Source organism: Stylophora pistillata, chromosome 1 (assembly GCF_964205215.1).
Source record: "Stylophora pistillata chromosome 1, jaStyPist1.2, whole genome shotgun sequence".
Lineage (NCBI taxonomy): Eukaryota > Metazoa > Cnidaria > Anthozoa > Scleractinia > Pocilloporidae > Stylophora > Stylophora pistillata.
In genome coordinates this window covers 12,434,676-12,449,822 of record NC_142519.1, presented here as the reverse complement: position 1 = coordinate 12,449,822, position 15,147 = coordinate 12,434,676, and the positions used below count along the sequence as shown (strand labels likewise).

The window sequence follows — 15,147 nt, the reverse complement described above, 5'->3', positions numbered from 1 at the left end:
TTCATTTGGTAAACTATTGTGTTCATAATGTGGCTACCAGTTGCTTTGAAATCCAAGCAAATCGAATTGTAATACTGACATCTTAGAGCAAGCGCCCGTGTTTAAAATGAAGAGGCCTAGGAGATGGAGAAGTTCAGTGCCGGGTCGTTTATCAAGCCTCATGAACGGAACTGAAATTTACGCAAATTTTCACTTCTGGCGGAGAAATTTCCCAAGAAGAGGGTTACTTTGTTTGAGGGAGGTCTCCTTTAAGGCTGTTGATTGAAATTTCAAAGACATTTTATTGACATGGTTACCTGCCAAAATATGTAAATTGCAAGTAACCTACAGCTGTGCTGCGACTCAAAGCTGTGCAACCCACCGAAATCCGAAATGAAACCCACCGAATCTAATGCAATAATTGAACGATTCTAACGGTGCAATCGGATTTTATTTCATCACTAAATCTATACACAATAACAAAATCACAAAAATTACTACATGCCATTCTGGATAAAATCTATACAGCCCTTAAAGGATCATCGACGGCTAATGTTGACTCTGTTGAATAATAAGAGTGAACTTTTAGACTGGTAGATTTATTTCGATCAAAATTCTGTTTATAGACAACACTATTCAACAAGTATTCACCGCCTGAGGCGAAGTGACTACGCAGAGAATTACTCGAAGGGCATTTTAACTTAGATATGACGCATTCTCATTCCGTGTCGCGGCGAGCTTACCACCATACTCATCTCAGTAATTGTAATTTATATGATTTTTAAGAGAAACCCATAATTAGACAGTAGTCTGCTTGAGCAGTCCCTCAAATCACTCGCCACTTATTAATTTTTTGTGTCTATGCTAAGTTTAATTTATTGTTGATAAGCTATTGGTCTGCCAATGGAAAAAAATATTAGATATATGTAAATTTGGGGTGGTGAACAGAGGAATATTCACAGAAGGCTTAGCTTCGTGTATGTACAGCCAGCTGACGACAAATTAATTGTTCTGGGTAAAATTATTTAGAACGTTTCTATTTTCAGTCAATTTTTTTACTTTTTTCGACTCTTTCTTTCGTACTACTAAAGTACTCTAGAACTTCTTTGAACAAATAGTTTAGTCTGGTTAAAAAAGAGAATGCAAACTTGGATTTACATGCAAAAGGGACTCGTGACCTATTGTCCTCTACAGAAGTGAAGGTGCTAGCTTTCAAAATTTGACTACTAGTAGAGGAGTGACCGTGATTGTCTACCTACGTCACGTTTCAACGTGCTACACATGGACTTGCTAATGTTTCTCTTCCTGAACAGCCTCCTTCTTCAAGGTTTTTTTAATTTCCTCATTTCGCTCAGAGTTATAAAACTGGCAACAGATTGGTGAGCATATTGGTGCACAAGTAGGAGAGCACCTCGAAGAACATTGGGATCCGGGCCAACTCAAAGGCTGTGACATCGGATACTGAGGGGATAAGGCTCGTGGTGGGGGAATGGTGGCTTGGCCAGTTATTTGCACATTCCATTGTCGCTGCGGCGGTTGATAAACTTGCGGGCTGGGCGCCATTACTGCAACTGGCTGTGGAGGCGGAGGAGGCGGGGGAAGTGGAGGTGGCAGGTGTACAGGAGCGGGCTGATAAACTGGTTGAGGAGCGGCTGGGGCAGAAACGGACGGTTGACAACAAGAATAAAGGCATGCGGGTGCACAGGTCGATGGACAGGAACTGGAACATTGGGTAATTGGAGTATCTGGATAACAGCCTAAATTTGAAGATAAGTTTAATTTATTTTAGATCTAAAATGGCAAAAATTCCGATGTGCTTTTTAAACAAACCCGGATGTAAATAGCATTCTATATATTTTGTCAGGCGCACACTCTCTGTTCCCTTTGAATCTTGTACTTCCTTGAGGATCAGTTCAAATTCTAGGCTCGTAGCAAGTACCTCTTCATTTCCTTTTTTTTTTTTAAGGATCAGGAGTTACGTTCAAAATAGCACGATCATCAAAAATCTTTTCAAACTTTAAATTCAATATACTCACTCCCTGGAGAGAACCATGAAATATTTATACATATATACATAGGTTAATTGACCACTCCCCTTAGGAGTTTTTCAGGGCCAACACCCACCCATCCCACCCAGGGGAGGACATCCACCACACAGTAATCTCGTGCGTGGGAAATTAACGTCTCCTACCCCTAACCCTGCAGGAGACGGGGCCTACGGTTTATTCGTCCTTATCCGAGAAGACTAGAATATCTATCCAATTCTTGATTATAGAAAGGTAGCAAATTTCCCTCACTTATTTTAAGACCATGAGTATTGGTCCGGCCGGGGCTCGAACCCACGACCTCCCGCACAACAAAATCCGGCGCTCTAACCAATTGAGCTGACCGGGCGGCGGTTTCAAACATGTGTGGTCTATTGACAGTAGACTGAGAGTTAAATTGAGTTAGAATATGCGTCACCTGCCGCTGAAACATTTCCTGGTCCAAGGTTATCCAACAGTTTTCCAATAAATTTCCCATTTGCTCTGAATCGTAGGAGAAAATAAGCCTTTACACCACTCGGCTCCTCTGAAGAACTGTAAAAGACATTCACCAGTAATTAATATTTCAGCTTTGGTTCATAAAGTTATACCTGCATACGTCACGGTTGACGAGTGCAAGTTTTTTTTTCTTTCTCTCTTTTATCGCTCTGCGACCATTCAATTGTGAATTTGATGGCTCTTTTTATATCAATGTTTTTGATAAAAATTTTATGCCCGTCACATTACACAAATTAATAATTTCTTGTAATATTATTGTCTGATTGTGTGGCCAAAATGTATTTTCGTTCATTTCATGTGGAAAAACTGCATTACACAAAGCTTGCACACTGACTTTGTTTTGAAGTTGCCCTGGAGCTCAAGATACATTACTAACCTAAATTTATCAAAAAATGCCCCCCTAAAGTCCTTATTTTCGTCAAATGCTCTGAGAACCTGCGAGGCAATAACAAGAAACATTGTTATTATCAAGTGAATACAAGCATATGCGAAAAGGAGTCTTGCATGTTTAGCCGATATGTGGGTTTATATTTCAAGAAACTATTGTAGGACTAGGTAGGTATTGAGACCATTTTTGCCCCGCTTGTATTAAAGTGCAGGAGACTCTACAGCCTTATGATCAAGATCAACGTGCTAGGCTATCGATCGAGAGGTTTGAGAGCCAGATCGGTTCATTGCGTTATTTTGAATTCTTAGCAGGATAATTCACTCCCGAAGTGTCACTTAATATGCAGAGTATCACTGAAGATTAACAAACTGTCGAGAATCCTATCCATATGAAAAGGGCGAGCGACAAGCGGGACACTCAGCATTAGAATGGCCCACTACACAGACTTCACATACCTTGAGTTCTGTTGCTCTTCTGGTGGCTTGGTAATTCGCATTTGACGGAAAAAGGAAATCGTTGTCCCATGGTAGTCCAGTTTTTATTTCTACGATGAAGTTCTTGCCTAGAAAGCATAGCACGGATAGAATAATCGACAGTTTTAAAAAACTTCGAGAGTCCCCAGGCTAAAATTTCTCAATTTGTTTCTCGTTCAGATCAGAAAACATTCTATTTCCACTATCGTGACAAAAAGCAAAGCTAAGGCAGAGTAAACTTGCTGTTACTTGGCATACAAGAATAACAATCTCAACGTATATTTAAAAAAAAAATGAGACACGTGTCTAACAGTTTGGAGCACTTTAGTAACGCAGTAACTCGATTAATTTATTCTTACAGGTGAGATTCCTTAATTCGTCGTCTCTGGGCAGAGCGGACTTGTTGTCTGAATCCCTGAAGGATTGTTTATGGGCCAGCTTGGCAGTTGGAGCCATGAAAGGCTTAGAGGCAGCTACAGGTCTCAACGGCGGCGGTTTAGATGGTGTCTTTGCTTCGAAAATGTTTTTAGCTCTTGCTGCTCCCAGCAAGCCTTTATAAAGAGGTCTGCCTAGAAGTATAAATAAATTGGAATAAGAGATCATGCAGGAGAACAAAATTATGTTTTTTCGTCATTTCACGAGCGTGGGGCAAAGAGAGATGACGATCTTAATGTACATGTCGATTGTTACCACTACACGAGGCCAATTGACAAACAGCCCTCTCTAAAACGCTCCTTTCGCGGGCCAAACGACAAAGTGCGGGCGCAAATGATGCTACTCGGGCCACAAATAAACTACATACCCTACAAAAGTCATGTGATCGTTCTATTAAAGAGCATAACGAGAATTTTCTCTCCTCTATAGCCAGTGAAAGCTCGATTTTTCCTCCCTCGACACGCTCGTCGTGTACTGAAGGCTTTAAAGAAACGATTGGCTAAACAAAAATGAACATTGTACGGCTCTTGCCTGGCTCTTATCGTACATGTAAATATCAGGAGTCTTTCATTTTTGATGTTTTGATTTGTTTTGTTTAGTTTTGATTTTAGTTTTATTTTGTTTTGTTCGTGTTCCTGTTCTTTCGGAATTCTTTGCTTTTTCGTGTGTTTGTTGTTGCTTTTAGTTTTTCAATTTTCATTTTAATTTTTATTTTGTTTTTACTTTTGTTTTTTTGTAACTTCCACTTAATCTGACCTTTTCCGATTTTTATGGATCCATCATGAAGTTTTTGCGTTGGCTTCATCTGCATCGTGTTGTAGTCGTCCTCTGGAAGAGATGTAACAAGACACAATGGCAATGGAAGATTTAAATCTAATTGTCCAAATCTAATACAATGTTGTGAACAACGCATCAAAAAAATTTTAAGCTCAAAGCAAGTGTTATCATTTATAGTTTCGGAACTTTTATAGCTAGAAAAACTGAAGACAAAAGAAATTGAATGTGACAAATGAGACTCGCTTATCGAAACAGTTTGTCGACAAAAACTTGAAGCATTTCATATCAGTATCAAGTTGACCATAGATGTTTCTTGGTGAAAATCTATGGTCATCCACTTTAAGATTCCCTCTGCGATTAAGGAAGAGCTACTTTCATTCTGATGGTGCTGTCTTGTGTTAATTCCACCAGATATCTACAATCGGTTACACGTTTCATACCAGTTCCTATGACTGCATTGTCCTGAGATTTAGTATCGCTACTGACTGGGTTTACAGGGTCCAAAGGCTCGTCTACAAGAACAAACTCATCTTCACCACCTTTTGCAAAAAATAAAAACTACTCACTATACACTATAACATCACAACTAATAATCATTTTGAATTATCCTTCCTCGCTACCGAATATGTATACACGCAGCTCCATTCATGCTTTGACATTTTCAGCCTAGGCACAATTTGAGGTGGTAAGCCATCTTCCGAGCGGCACCGATGGAGGAAGTGCCAGAGACTAAGAAAGCTTGCTTCTCTTGAATCAAGATATGTATTCAGTCTGAGAGCAGAAGTATCGAAAATTGTCAGGCTTTTCTCACTTAGGTAGCCGCGAAAGACATTCTGAGATGATAAGTGACCAATACACATCGCTGTCATTGGCCTCAACATGTACTTGTTTTAAGTCGATTGGATATACCCCAGTGTTCTTGTGTCTTTTTGTGCAAACTTTCTAACAGTGAATGACCATTGGTCGAGCCAATTTATAATCGAGTTGTGTTAAACCAAGGTTTTAGAGACTTTACTCCGAGGCCTGTTTGCATGTTCCCATCCCCTTTCTGTTCTTTAACCTCTCAGAGAGATTATATACACTCATTGATAAACGAGAAACGATCACGGATGGAAACTTTTTCAAACTGCACGCCGCCGAGTGAAGACTACAGGCGAAAACTTAGAGGTTCATGTTTGTCTCATGATGAGACTGTAGTTTGGATGATGTTATTGGAGAAGACGCTGCTTCTTGGGTAAAGAGCCTCCATTCAGTTAAATTAGTCCCAAAATAAGCCAGATGAATATCAAGATGCTTCAACGTCCCATGCATCTATTTCGGCCGCTACAATCTTGATGTCCAGGAATAATTAATCATATCTGCTCACAAATCTCTCAGGTCACCATGCTGAGTTCACGAAAAACGCAAAGCAGAAAAAGCCCTAATGGCAAACAATGTCTGGGTAAACTCCATTCTGATCTTTGACACCAAAATGAAGATCAAGTTTTCATGCACAGCATGGCACGCACCCTACTTTATTGAGGGAGAGCATTTCAGCCAGGCCTGTCGCTTTTGAAGGGCTCGACCAATTTCTTTTCAAGGTTAAATGGTAATTTCGAAAGCGTTTATGTACTCGAGTTTTCATCTAGAAAAGTTTCTCTATATCTTGAAAAAGGATTATATGGTATTTGTTTGATTAATAAAGCGATACTCGTGTATGTTTCTGAGTGCACTGTTCTTAGCAGGACTTTCCCATGTAAGAGTGGTAATTACAGTTGTTATTGGTGAGTATATACGAGTATATTTCTAGTGCGAGCTAATCGCATAAGATACCTACCATAATTATCGTCGTGGAGGTCTGAAAAAGTCTTCCCCACATCTTTAAGACAGAAAATACCAGCCTGTTTTTTAAATGGTGTATAACCATGATAATACATTTATTACTACTTTTTTTTTTATTTCTAGGAGAAGTCAATGAGTCATAGATCTCACTGAACTTTAGCTTTCATCTCATTGTACTCATCGCATATACTTAAATAGTGTCTTTCGTATTTAAAGTATCACAAATCCGAGGGCCGCATAGCTCCGAACATTGAGCACGAACTAAATCTAAGCCAAACTCTGGACATGACTTGAAGTTACTGCGATTAAAAAAACTTAAAGCAGCCGGCGCGCAGGTAAGAAAATTTAGTTTCAAATAATTTACAGTGTTATGAAAGACAGTGACCGGACGGATCACGTCACACAGATCAAAACTGCACTTTAAAATCAAACAGAGAAGAACTTATAACGAAAAAAACATAAATCAATTACTTATCATTCTAAATTTAGTTCAATCTCTCACAAACTGATATGTTCACCTACCGGTGCAACTAAAATCTCCTTTCAAATCATCAAAATTGACATGTGCCTTTCTTGATGCATCAACCAGCCGTATCTGACCAATTTTGCTATTGAACTGGGCTACATTCCAGAACTTTCTTCGCATGCGATCACGGCAGTTGTCAGGAAAAGCTGTGCGCTGAACCTTCCCATTCACCAAAAGTTCCACCCTGATTTTTCCTGCGTCGCATCCACCACCGAGTAGAAAGTTGATATTAGATCCCTTGATGCGAAAACTTGGTGAGGTAAGAGTACCGATAGGGTAATCACCCAGCAAAGTAGCATTGGTTCTGTTTGCAAACGTTGCTATCCACCATTCACCCTGTACGTTTGTCTTAATTCCCTGGTCCCGTATTCCGGGGTTATCTCTGTATATTGGTTGGTTATCGAAGGCGTGTCCAGTTTTTTTCCAGGTAGATAATGCTTCAACCCCATTTTCAAAATCAAAGCCTCCACAATCACCTACAAATTAAAAGATTCCCTATTGGCTTGCACAGATTTGCAAAGAAAAGTTTTAAGTTATCCTAAAGTTGCTTGGTCGACAATAAAAAAAACTTGCGGTTTAATTAACAATTGGTTCATGCTCTAGCGCGCACTATCGAGTTATGAAGCACGTGGGAAGTTTGGAGAGCACGAAAGAAGCGTAAGAGTTGCCCCAGGCAACTCTAGCTTCTTGAGTGCTCTCCAAACTTCCCACGTGCTCAATAACTCGATAGTGTACAGCTAAACGCATGAATAAATTGTTTTATAACATAACCGGTGGAATTGTGCTTCAAATCCGGCGCGAAATGTGTTGCATTTCACCCTCGGACAGTGAAGCGAGTCGTGACGGCGCTGATGCCGAGTCTCCTTTTCTGTTGTTTTTCTCTTTTTCTGCCTTATTTAAGAACTCTAGCCCAAGGGAAAAGGTTGGGAAATTGTCTTCGTTTTGGGACTGGTGCATGGGCCAAGTCTCTGTTCGTATCCATTATTGTCGCGAAATACATTAATTTCCCCGCGCTAACAATGGCCGCTCGCGCGAAAAAAAAAAATTTCTGGCGAAGCGATTTGCTCACGCTATCAGCGTGCACTATCGGGATTTTGAGCACGCTTACGTATACTGAATTTGACTGCGCGGCTCTGCTAGCTATGTTATAACTCATTTTAGATGACAAAGTTACTCTATAAATCGGCGCGGAGTTGTAGTAAACCCTGTATGGGATACAGCAAGTTCAGAACGGCAAGACCCAAACGTCAAATCATGTCCCGAAAGGATCACTCCTTACTTCAGATTGCAAACTTATTTCCTTTTAATATTCTTTGAATGATATCATTTAGAAAGTCGTGCACTTGACTAAGATCCCTGTTTAATTTGTCGTTGCCTTTTACATCCGGGATTAGTGACGTTGCTGGATACACTTTGGTTCAGTTTTCACCCGCGTTAATTGATGTTTTCTTTATTGCTAATGTTTGACACGTGACGTTACTATTAGCTTGAGAAGTATGACTTAAACTTAAGTCTTAAAAAGTTTTAGCGCAGATATTCTGGTAAGCATAGTGAAATAATTTGGACTTCATCATGAGACCAGCTGATCATGATCAAAGACATCACTGATTCGTCTTATTTCGTATTCTCGAATATATTAATTCTCACTGCTACGCGCGGAATAATCTCTTATTATTTTCTCTTGTTCTCACCGTGTACCAAATCACCAATAAATACAGCCACAAACAGCGTTACATAGTTGACTGAATTCCTAAGAATACATCTGCAGGACAAATGAGAGAAACACACGCATCAGTTTTCTTAGAAATTACAGACGATAAATGCTCAGGTGATACGCTTTTCTGATTATTGATCTTTTGATCATAAATCTCAATTTTCTTTACTGGGCGAAACTAGATCTGTTATCCTAAGCAACAATAGCTTTTATGATAATGCTTACTCGCCAAGCTGGGTTTTTAGTCAAAACTGAAAACCACAAAACCTTTTCCTTATTTTCTTTATGGTTCAACTGATACATCTCTTATCCTAGTCATGTCTACGACTTTGACAGGTTAACGATAACAGAAAATCTCTACCCAAATCATTTTCAAGAGATTTTGCGTTGAGCAGACCCCTAGACCATATTTTGTAACCCATATAGTTTAGTCTGGCCTTTTATTTTGACAAACCTGTCTATCCGATTACTAACGCCCATTTATTTCTAACACAACAACAGACCCACCTTACGGCCATGGTACACAGTGCCTTAACAAGCATTCACATAAAAACTTCTTTCGATCAAATTCTCCAGTGAGACGACGAGAGTAGTAAGACAATAAATGTGAAATTTTTATCGGTGAGGCTGAGATGCAATTAGGTCCGAAACTTTTCGTCACCAATTTTTGAGACGTCGAGGGAAGATCCTTTGCCACCTGTTAGGTTTCATGGTGTTTCATTGTACCGCTTTGTGGAGAAGACAAATCTACCAGTGATACTTGTCACTATCCGATGTATACTAGCAACCTGTCAAAATAAGCTATCACACTGAAAAAAATCTCCTAAATACACGAATCACGGTGGAAATCCAAAATCCTCTGGGGTAGATTCAAGAAATGAGCCACCTCTCTGGAGTATTGGGTTAGAGCTAAGCCTCTCAATTACGATGACAACTTGACCATAGATAGTGTCAGCAAGGCAAGTGACTTTTTTGAAAAATTAACAATGAGTTATGACCAGATATCACGACATAAACTGAGAAAAAGGTAAGGTGCACGGCATGCACGCAAATGGTTTTCAGGCTACCGAATACTGTAGAACTTCCCTTGAATAAATGTTTTCTTTGATTGAAACAGTTTTAAGAGTTTTTTGGAACGCCCTCGTGACCTCCCCTGGGCCGTTTCGCTGAGTGCCATTCAAGTACCTTCTTGAGGTCGACCATATAGATGGCAAAAGTATCGAATATTCCAGTTAATAAGTCACCAGTCGGGAGAGTAAGAAAAATCTGGCTGTTTGAGTCTCAAACTTAGCGACATCCAACCTATTCCCAAATCATTGTCTATGTGACTTAATTGATCGGAGTTTTACTAGCAGGGCAAATCATCTCCAAAATCTCTCTTCTCCTGGTATATATTTTATTTATTCTAGGCTTTTCCAGATTGAGAAACTCTAATTTTCATTATTCCGGTCTCTCCATTCTTTTCTTCTTTCTCTATCTTATGCCTGTCGTAGAACTTTAGTTTTAAATAATGATCTAACTACGTTTCCGGCAGCGGAGTTATAGCCAATGATAATTAGATTTCACTGACTGTCCGAAAGGTTGGCATCGAGAAAAATCACTTTTGTGAATAAGAGCAGAAACCCAAGTTTGAAAATATTTTGCTCAAGCCATGTCCAACAGTTTTAAGCAAACCCTCCACGAAGGTAGTACAAAGATCATGGCTCAAGGACCGCCATAATTGTTTTTCTGAAAATATTCAAGGGCGGAAATACATAAGATGGATAATACATAAGATGGATAAACGCCGTTTTATCTCATTTCCAATTTTTATCAAGAACCCTTTAAACAAACAATACCGAAACATTTTGAAGAAACTAAAATCAACGGATTGCCACCCCCTGACAGACATCATTCCTGTCCAAGAGACATATGTACACAATCTTGGGAAAAAAGGCTGCGCACGCCCGAAAATTAATACACAGCGCTTTATGAACACCTTTGTAAATAGGTTGATATTTAAGCTCCATTTGTAGTAATGACGTACTTTTTAATTCATAATATGTATGTAGATTTCTGTTGTAGTTTTTCCGAATTATAAGATATGTACTTTTATCTTATGATGGAATAAAGACTTTATTATTAATCATGTTTTCCAGCTGCTTTCAGTTTCCATCGTAATACGTTTAAAATTGCTCATCTGTATACTAAATTCGAAAAGTGATTTATTACTAAAGCAGTAAGGCTTCGCCCGTTTACTTAAGAAAAACAAATTATTATTCTGAGTAAACTCCAAACGAGAATTCAATTGGATTGCTCTCTTAGATTCTCCATTAATAGCTTTTGTGGGTCGAGCATGCGTCGGCGTTTCTATTAAATACTTCCTTTCTATCTTGCAGTTTCGTCTTGCTCCGGAATTACTCAACAATAAATCATTGCTCCTGAAATAATTGTTAACCCAACACTTTTTGATCCCATTTTAGTGAAGTTAAGTGTAGTAACAAACGTTGACATCGACACCCGGGTACATGTTACTCCCACAAAAGAAATTATTCCAATTTCGAAACCCAAGAAAAAAATCTATCAAGAATGGATACGTCTTATCTGAATGACGAATGGCAGGTGATCGAATGGAGCAAGTCCACGGCTATTGAGCAACAGCTCGAGGCGGAACTTAAAGCTTTCACCGAGGAAGTAAGGGAAATGAACCACGCCAAACTAGAGGCGATCATTTGTTTAAATGAAGCAGCAGATCATCTGGATAAAGTATGGCGCGATTGTCGAATCGCATCTGCGATTGGAAACAGTGTGGGTATTCTGGGAGGTGCGCTGACTATTGGAGGGGGAATCGCAACGTTTTTGACCGCAGGCGCTGCTACCCCTTTGCTGATGGCAGGGATTTCGCTTGGAGCAGCTGCTGCTGGCACAGGTTTAAGCACAGCGACCGCCGAGGCTGTTGTCAACTCTAAACAAATACGAAAAGCCGAGAAAGCTTTGCAAATTGCCGATCAATTGAGGAGGAAAGTTAAGGAACAAGTTAATGAATGGAAACAAAACAAAGATAAAGCACACCTGGCTTTTCTCTTTCAGCTAGCTGTGGCTTTATTTGGTCAGAATCATATTGTCGTTAAGCTAGTTCAGAGTGTCCTTGTAAGCTTAGGAATAAATGCGGAAATTATCTTGAATATCCTTACGGAAGCAACAGTGAAAACGGCATCCGAGATAGCTATCAAGGCCGGCGCTGGGAGAGCAGTCATAACAGCTGTAGAAACCGCAACTGGATCGTTAGTCGACATCACATCTAGAGCTTTACAAGGAGCCACAAAAGAGGGGGCAACTGGTCTGAAAACAGGCGCCAGCACCGCTGGAAAGATTGGAAGCACAGGCTCGAAATTGGCTTCAAAGGCCGCTGGAACTGTCATTATTGGAGTCAGCGCCGTTTTTGTTGCATTGGATGCAGTTGATTTAGCCTTCAAGATCAGAGATCTGATAAAAAAGAAAGGGTGTAAGGCAGCATCTTACTTGAGGAAGAAGGCGGATGATCTCGAATCTTCGCTGGAGTAAGAAAACGTACAACCCATTATAAGCCAGATAACTCGTTTGCCATCATCATTCAAGAAGGCGCATCAGAACAAAGCATTTCAAAAAGAGTGCAAATTTTTCACGAACAAAATTTTGATGATGAATATCACCACTTTTCTAAATTATTCGGAACGGCTGACCTCTTTGTGTAAAGATTTTATCACCGCAGCTGCAAAAAAAAAAAAAAAAAAAAAAAGAAGAGGGGGAATGGAAGACGTTACCGAGACCAGTGGGTGTAAGGCTAATATTACTAAAATTGTTAGGTTCGTGCTTTGTTTAAGTCATAGAGTGCTGCACTGTATAAAGTAGCTCGTTCTATTGATTAAGAAACATGAAAGGCACAGCCGACGTTTAAAGATCGCTTTTATGCCATTGTTCAGGGTGATAAAAAGTTTTATGCAATTCGAATTCTGTCCATTGTTTTTTTCCTAATCATCACTAACATATTTTTTTCTTATCTCAAATTCAAATCATTACTTAGAGAGAAAGGCGATTAGTTTGTTTCTTGCCAATTTCGTAGTTTATGAAACACGGGAAATAAAACTGGAAGCTTTTAACTCATTCGACGCAACAGCTGTACCGTAAGAATCCTTGTATCCGCACGTCAAGAAACCGAAAAGTCTTTACTTTTCATTTGAATGTCACAAACATTTCTCGGAAATGTATTTTTAGCAAGACTTGTTTGCGCAAGTGTTGATTTCTAAGAATCAGTTAGCGTCCATTCTGAACGATATTGTTAAATTCAGTTGTGAAAGCGGCCATCTTAGGTGAGAGGGTGAAGAGAAGTGTTTTCGCAATGCCTTGGTCAGCATCTCAACAAACACGCCTTGGATATGAGAAATCGTTGCTCGAGCAGTACTTCCGAAACCGCGTGACTTGGATCGACCCAACAGGCAACACCAAGGTCGAAATAAGAGTAACGTGTACCAATAACAAGGAGTACACATTGAGGATTTACATCCCTTCTGATTTTCCTAGTTCTTGCCCTGAAATGGTGGTGAGTAGCCCATCGCGTTGCTTGAGTAAGCGAAACGGAACGGAGATGTGTTATGGGAGCGATGACGACCATACCTGGGGGAGCAAAGATGGCTGCACGAAAATTTGTCATTACAAACCGGCCGCATGGACAGACGACAACACGCTTTACCAGGTGACCATGAAAGGTTTGATTTGGTTGGAAGCCTATGAGGCGCATCTCCGCACAGGAAATTCCCTAAGTGATTACCTGCAGCATTACTAAATGGGCCGCGACAGGAAAATATTTTTGACTGACTGCATCATAAGGTTGTTCTAAGACGAAGGAACACTTCATCGTACTCATTTCATGAAAATTTCAGTTTCGAACTGATGTAAGTGGTTCAACTTCTGTACCGAACATAATATTACACTAAAATGATGGAGTAGACTTTCGGTGTAATATTTGATAGCGAATTAGTGTTGTTGAGAACTAGGTTGAGTTCTGCATCAGTGACGTGTTTTTAAGATATAAAAGTTCCTGCTTTTCTTGGAAACAAACGTGGCAGTGACTATTAAAACGCAAGCTGCGTAGGACATAACGGCCTCCTTGTTGTCATCTTTGCTTCCTTCATCTGAAAATACATAGAATTAATTTTCCCTATTTTTTTTCACTACTAATAGAAATTAATGGGAAATTAAAATTGTTCAAGCGGCCATCTCTACGCAGTAAAACGCATATTTTATATTTACAAATAAATGACAAATAATAACTTATTTCCGGGAATTGTCACGTAACGTGTGAAAGAACATAACGGCCTCCTTGTTGTCGTCTGTACTTCCTTCACCTGAACTAAATACATGGAATTACTTTTCCATAATCTTTTTCACGTACTACTGACAGAAATTAAGGGAAATGTTAAAATTGTGCAAGCGGCCATCTCTACGTAGTAAAATGCAAATTTGATATTTACCAATAAATCACATATAATAACTTATTTCTGAGAATTGTCACGTAACGTGTGAAATTAATGTGAGTTCTCACTAGTGATCGCTTGCACTGTTAGACTAGAAACAGAAAACAATACATGTATCACTGGCTGAATCGTAAAACCGTTAGACTGAAGGAGCAGTTAGCAAGAGAACTTAACTGATCATTGTGAACCTTTCAGTTTCGAATTACAGGAAAAAAAACACAAGAAGTAAAACTTATCACTGTTCCCTACCATATATTACACGTTCTATAACCGCCTCGAAAACAATTTCAAGTTCCTATTCCTTTTTGGAAACAAAATTAAATACATATATTAACCCGAAGCTGTAAAGAAAGTAACAACCACTCTAATGAAAGAAAAAATTTTTCGAGTTCTGACCGATGCACGATCAGCAATAAAATTACAGGAGGAAGCAAAGAAGAAACACACTTATTTGCTTTTAAGACGTCGAAAATCATAACTGGTTAACGCGAGCGTAATTCCTCAAGGTAGCAAAATCCAACTACCATATTAATTGAGCCTTAAGCTGTCATTTACGCTCCTCTTTGATGTTTTAATCTAATATCTGGCCATTCGATTTTGAGCTACAATCAGGCGGCGACAAAACTATTAACACATTGATCTTTACAACCCCCTATCACTTAAGTTAACCTATTCGCCCCCTTCCCCCCCAAAACAATGTTGTATCGTGATTCTATGAACTTTTCGCCAACATTAAATAGGGTAGAGGGGCTGTTAATGACCTATGGTGTGGTAATGACAGGATTGTTATTTTTCGCATAAATTGAACTTTTCCGAAATTATGTGTCAATTTTGAACCTGATTGTGGATATGACAGAGCGGCATTTTTGCTGTTCCCAATTGAACCGTAAAATACAGAATAGCATTTGAAATGATTCTACAGAGCTCTTTTTTAGGGAAAGTATTAGATATATGGGATAATAATTAAACATGATATGTACTTTCGTGTCTGAAGATTGG

At 39.3% G+C, this 15,147-nt stretch overlaps 2 protein-coding genes across 4 annotated transcripts; one reads left to right on the top strand and one right to left on the bottom strand.

Moving 5' to 3' along the window:
* Positions 1 to 408: 408 nt before the first annotated feature.
* Positions 409 to 11,119, bottom strand: LOC111323849 (uncharacterized). 3 transcript variants are annotated; one of them, XM_022927289.2, is made up of 11 exons: positions 9,164 to 11,119; positions 8,634 to 8,704; positions 6,939 to 7,418; positions 6,412 to 6,453; positions 5,036 to 5,134; positions 4,575 to 4,646; positions 3,743 to 3,952; positions 3,366 to 3,472; positions 2,899 to 2,957; positions 2,443 to 2,558; positions 409 to 1,736 (listed from the first exon to the last, which is right to left on the bottom strand). In XM_022927289.2, the coding sequence occupies exons 1-11, from the start codon at positions 9,196 to 9,198 to the stop codon at positions 1,270 to 1,272; spliced, it is 1,758 nt and encodes a 585-aa protein (XP_022783024.2). In that variant the 5' UTR covers positions 9,199 to 11,119; the 3' UTR covers positions 409 to 1,269. The 3 variants fall into 3 exon arrangements, with proteins under 3 accessions (XP_022783024.2, XP_022783025.2, XP_088593566.1); XM_022927290.2 differs by having other exon boundaries at positions 5,036 to 5,107; XM_088737440.1 differs by lacking the exon at positions 5,036 to 5,134.
* Positions 11,119 to 12,420, top strand: LOC111323847 (uncharacterized). The gene has a single exon (XM_022927288.2). It carries the CDS (start codon positions 11,225 to 11,227, stop codon positions 12,197 to 12,199), a length of 975 nt encoding a protein of 324 aa, XP_022783023.1. The 5' UTR covers positions 11,119 to 11,224; the 3' UTR covers positions 12,200 to 12,420.
* The last annotated feature ends 2,727 nt before the right edge of the window (positions 12,421 to 15,147 follow it).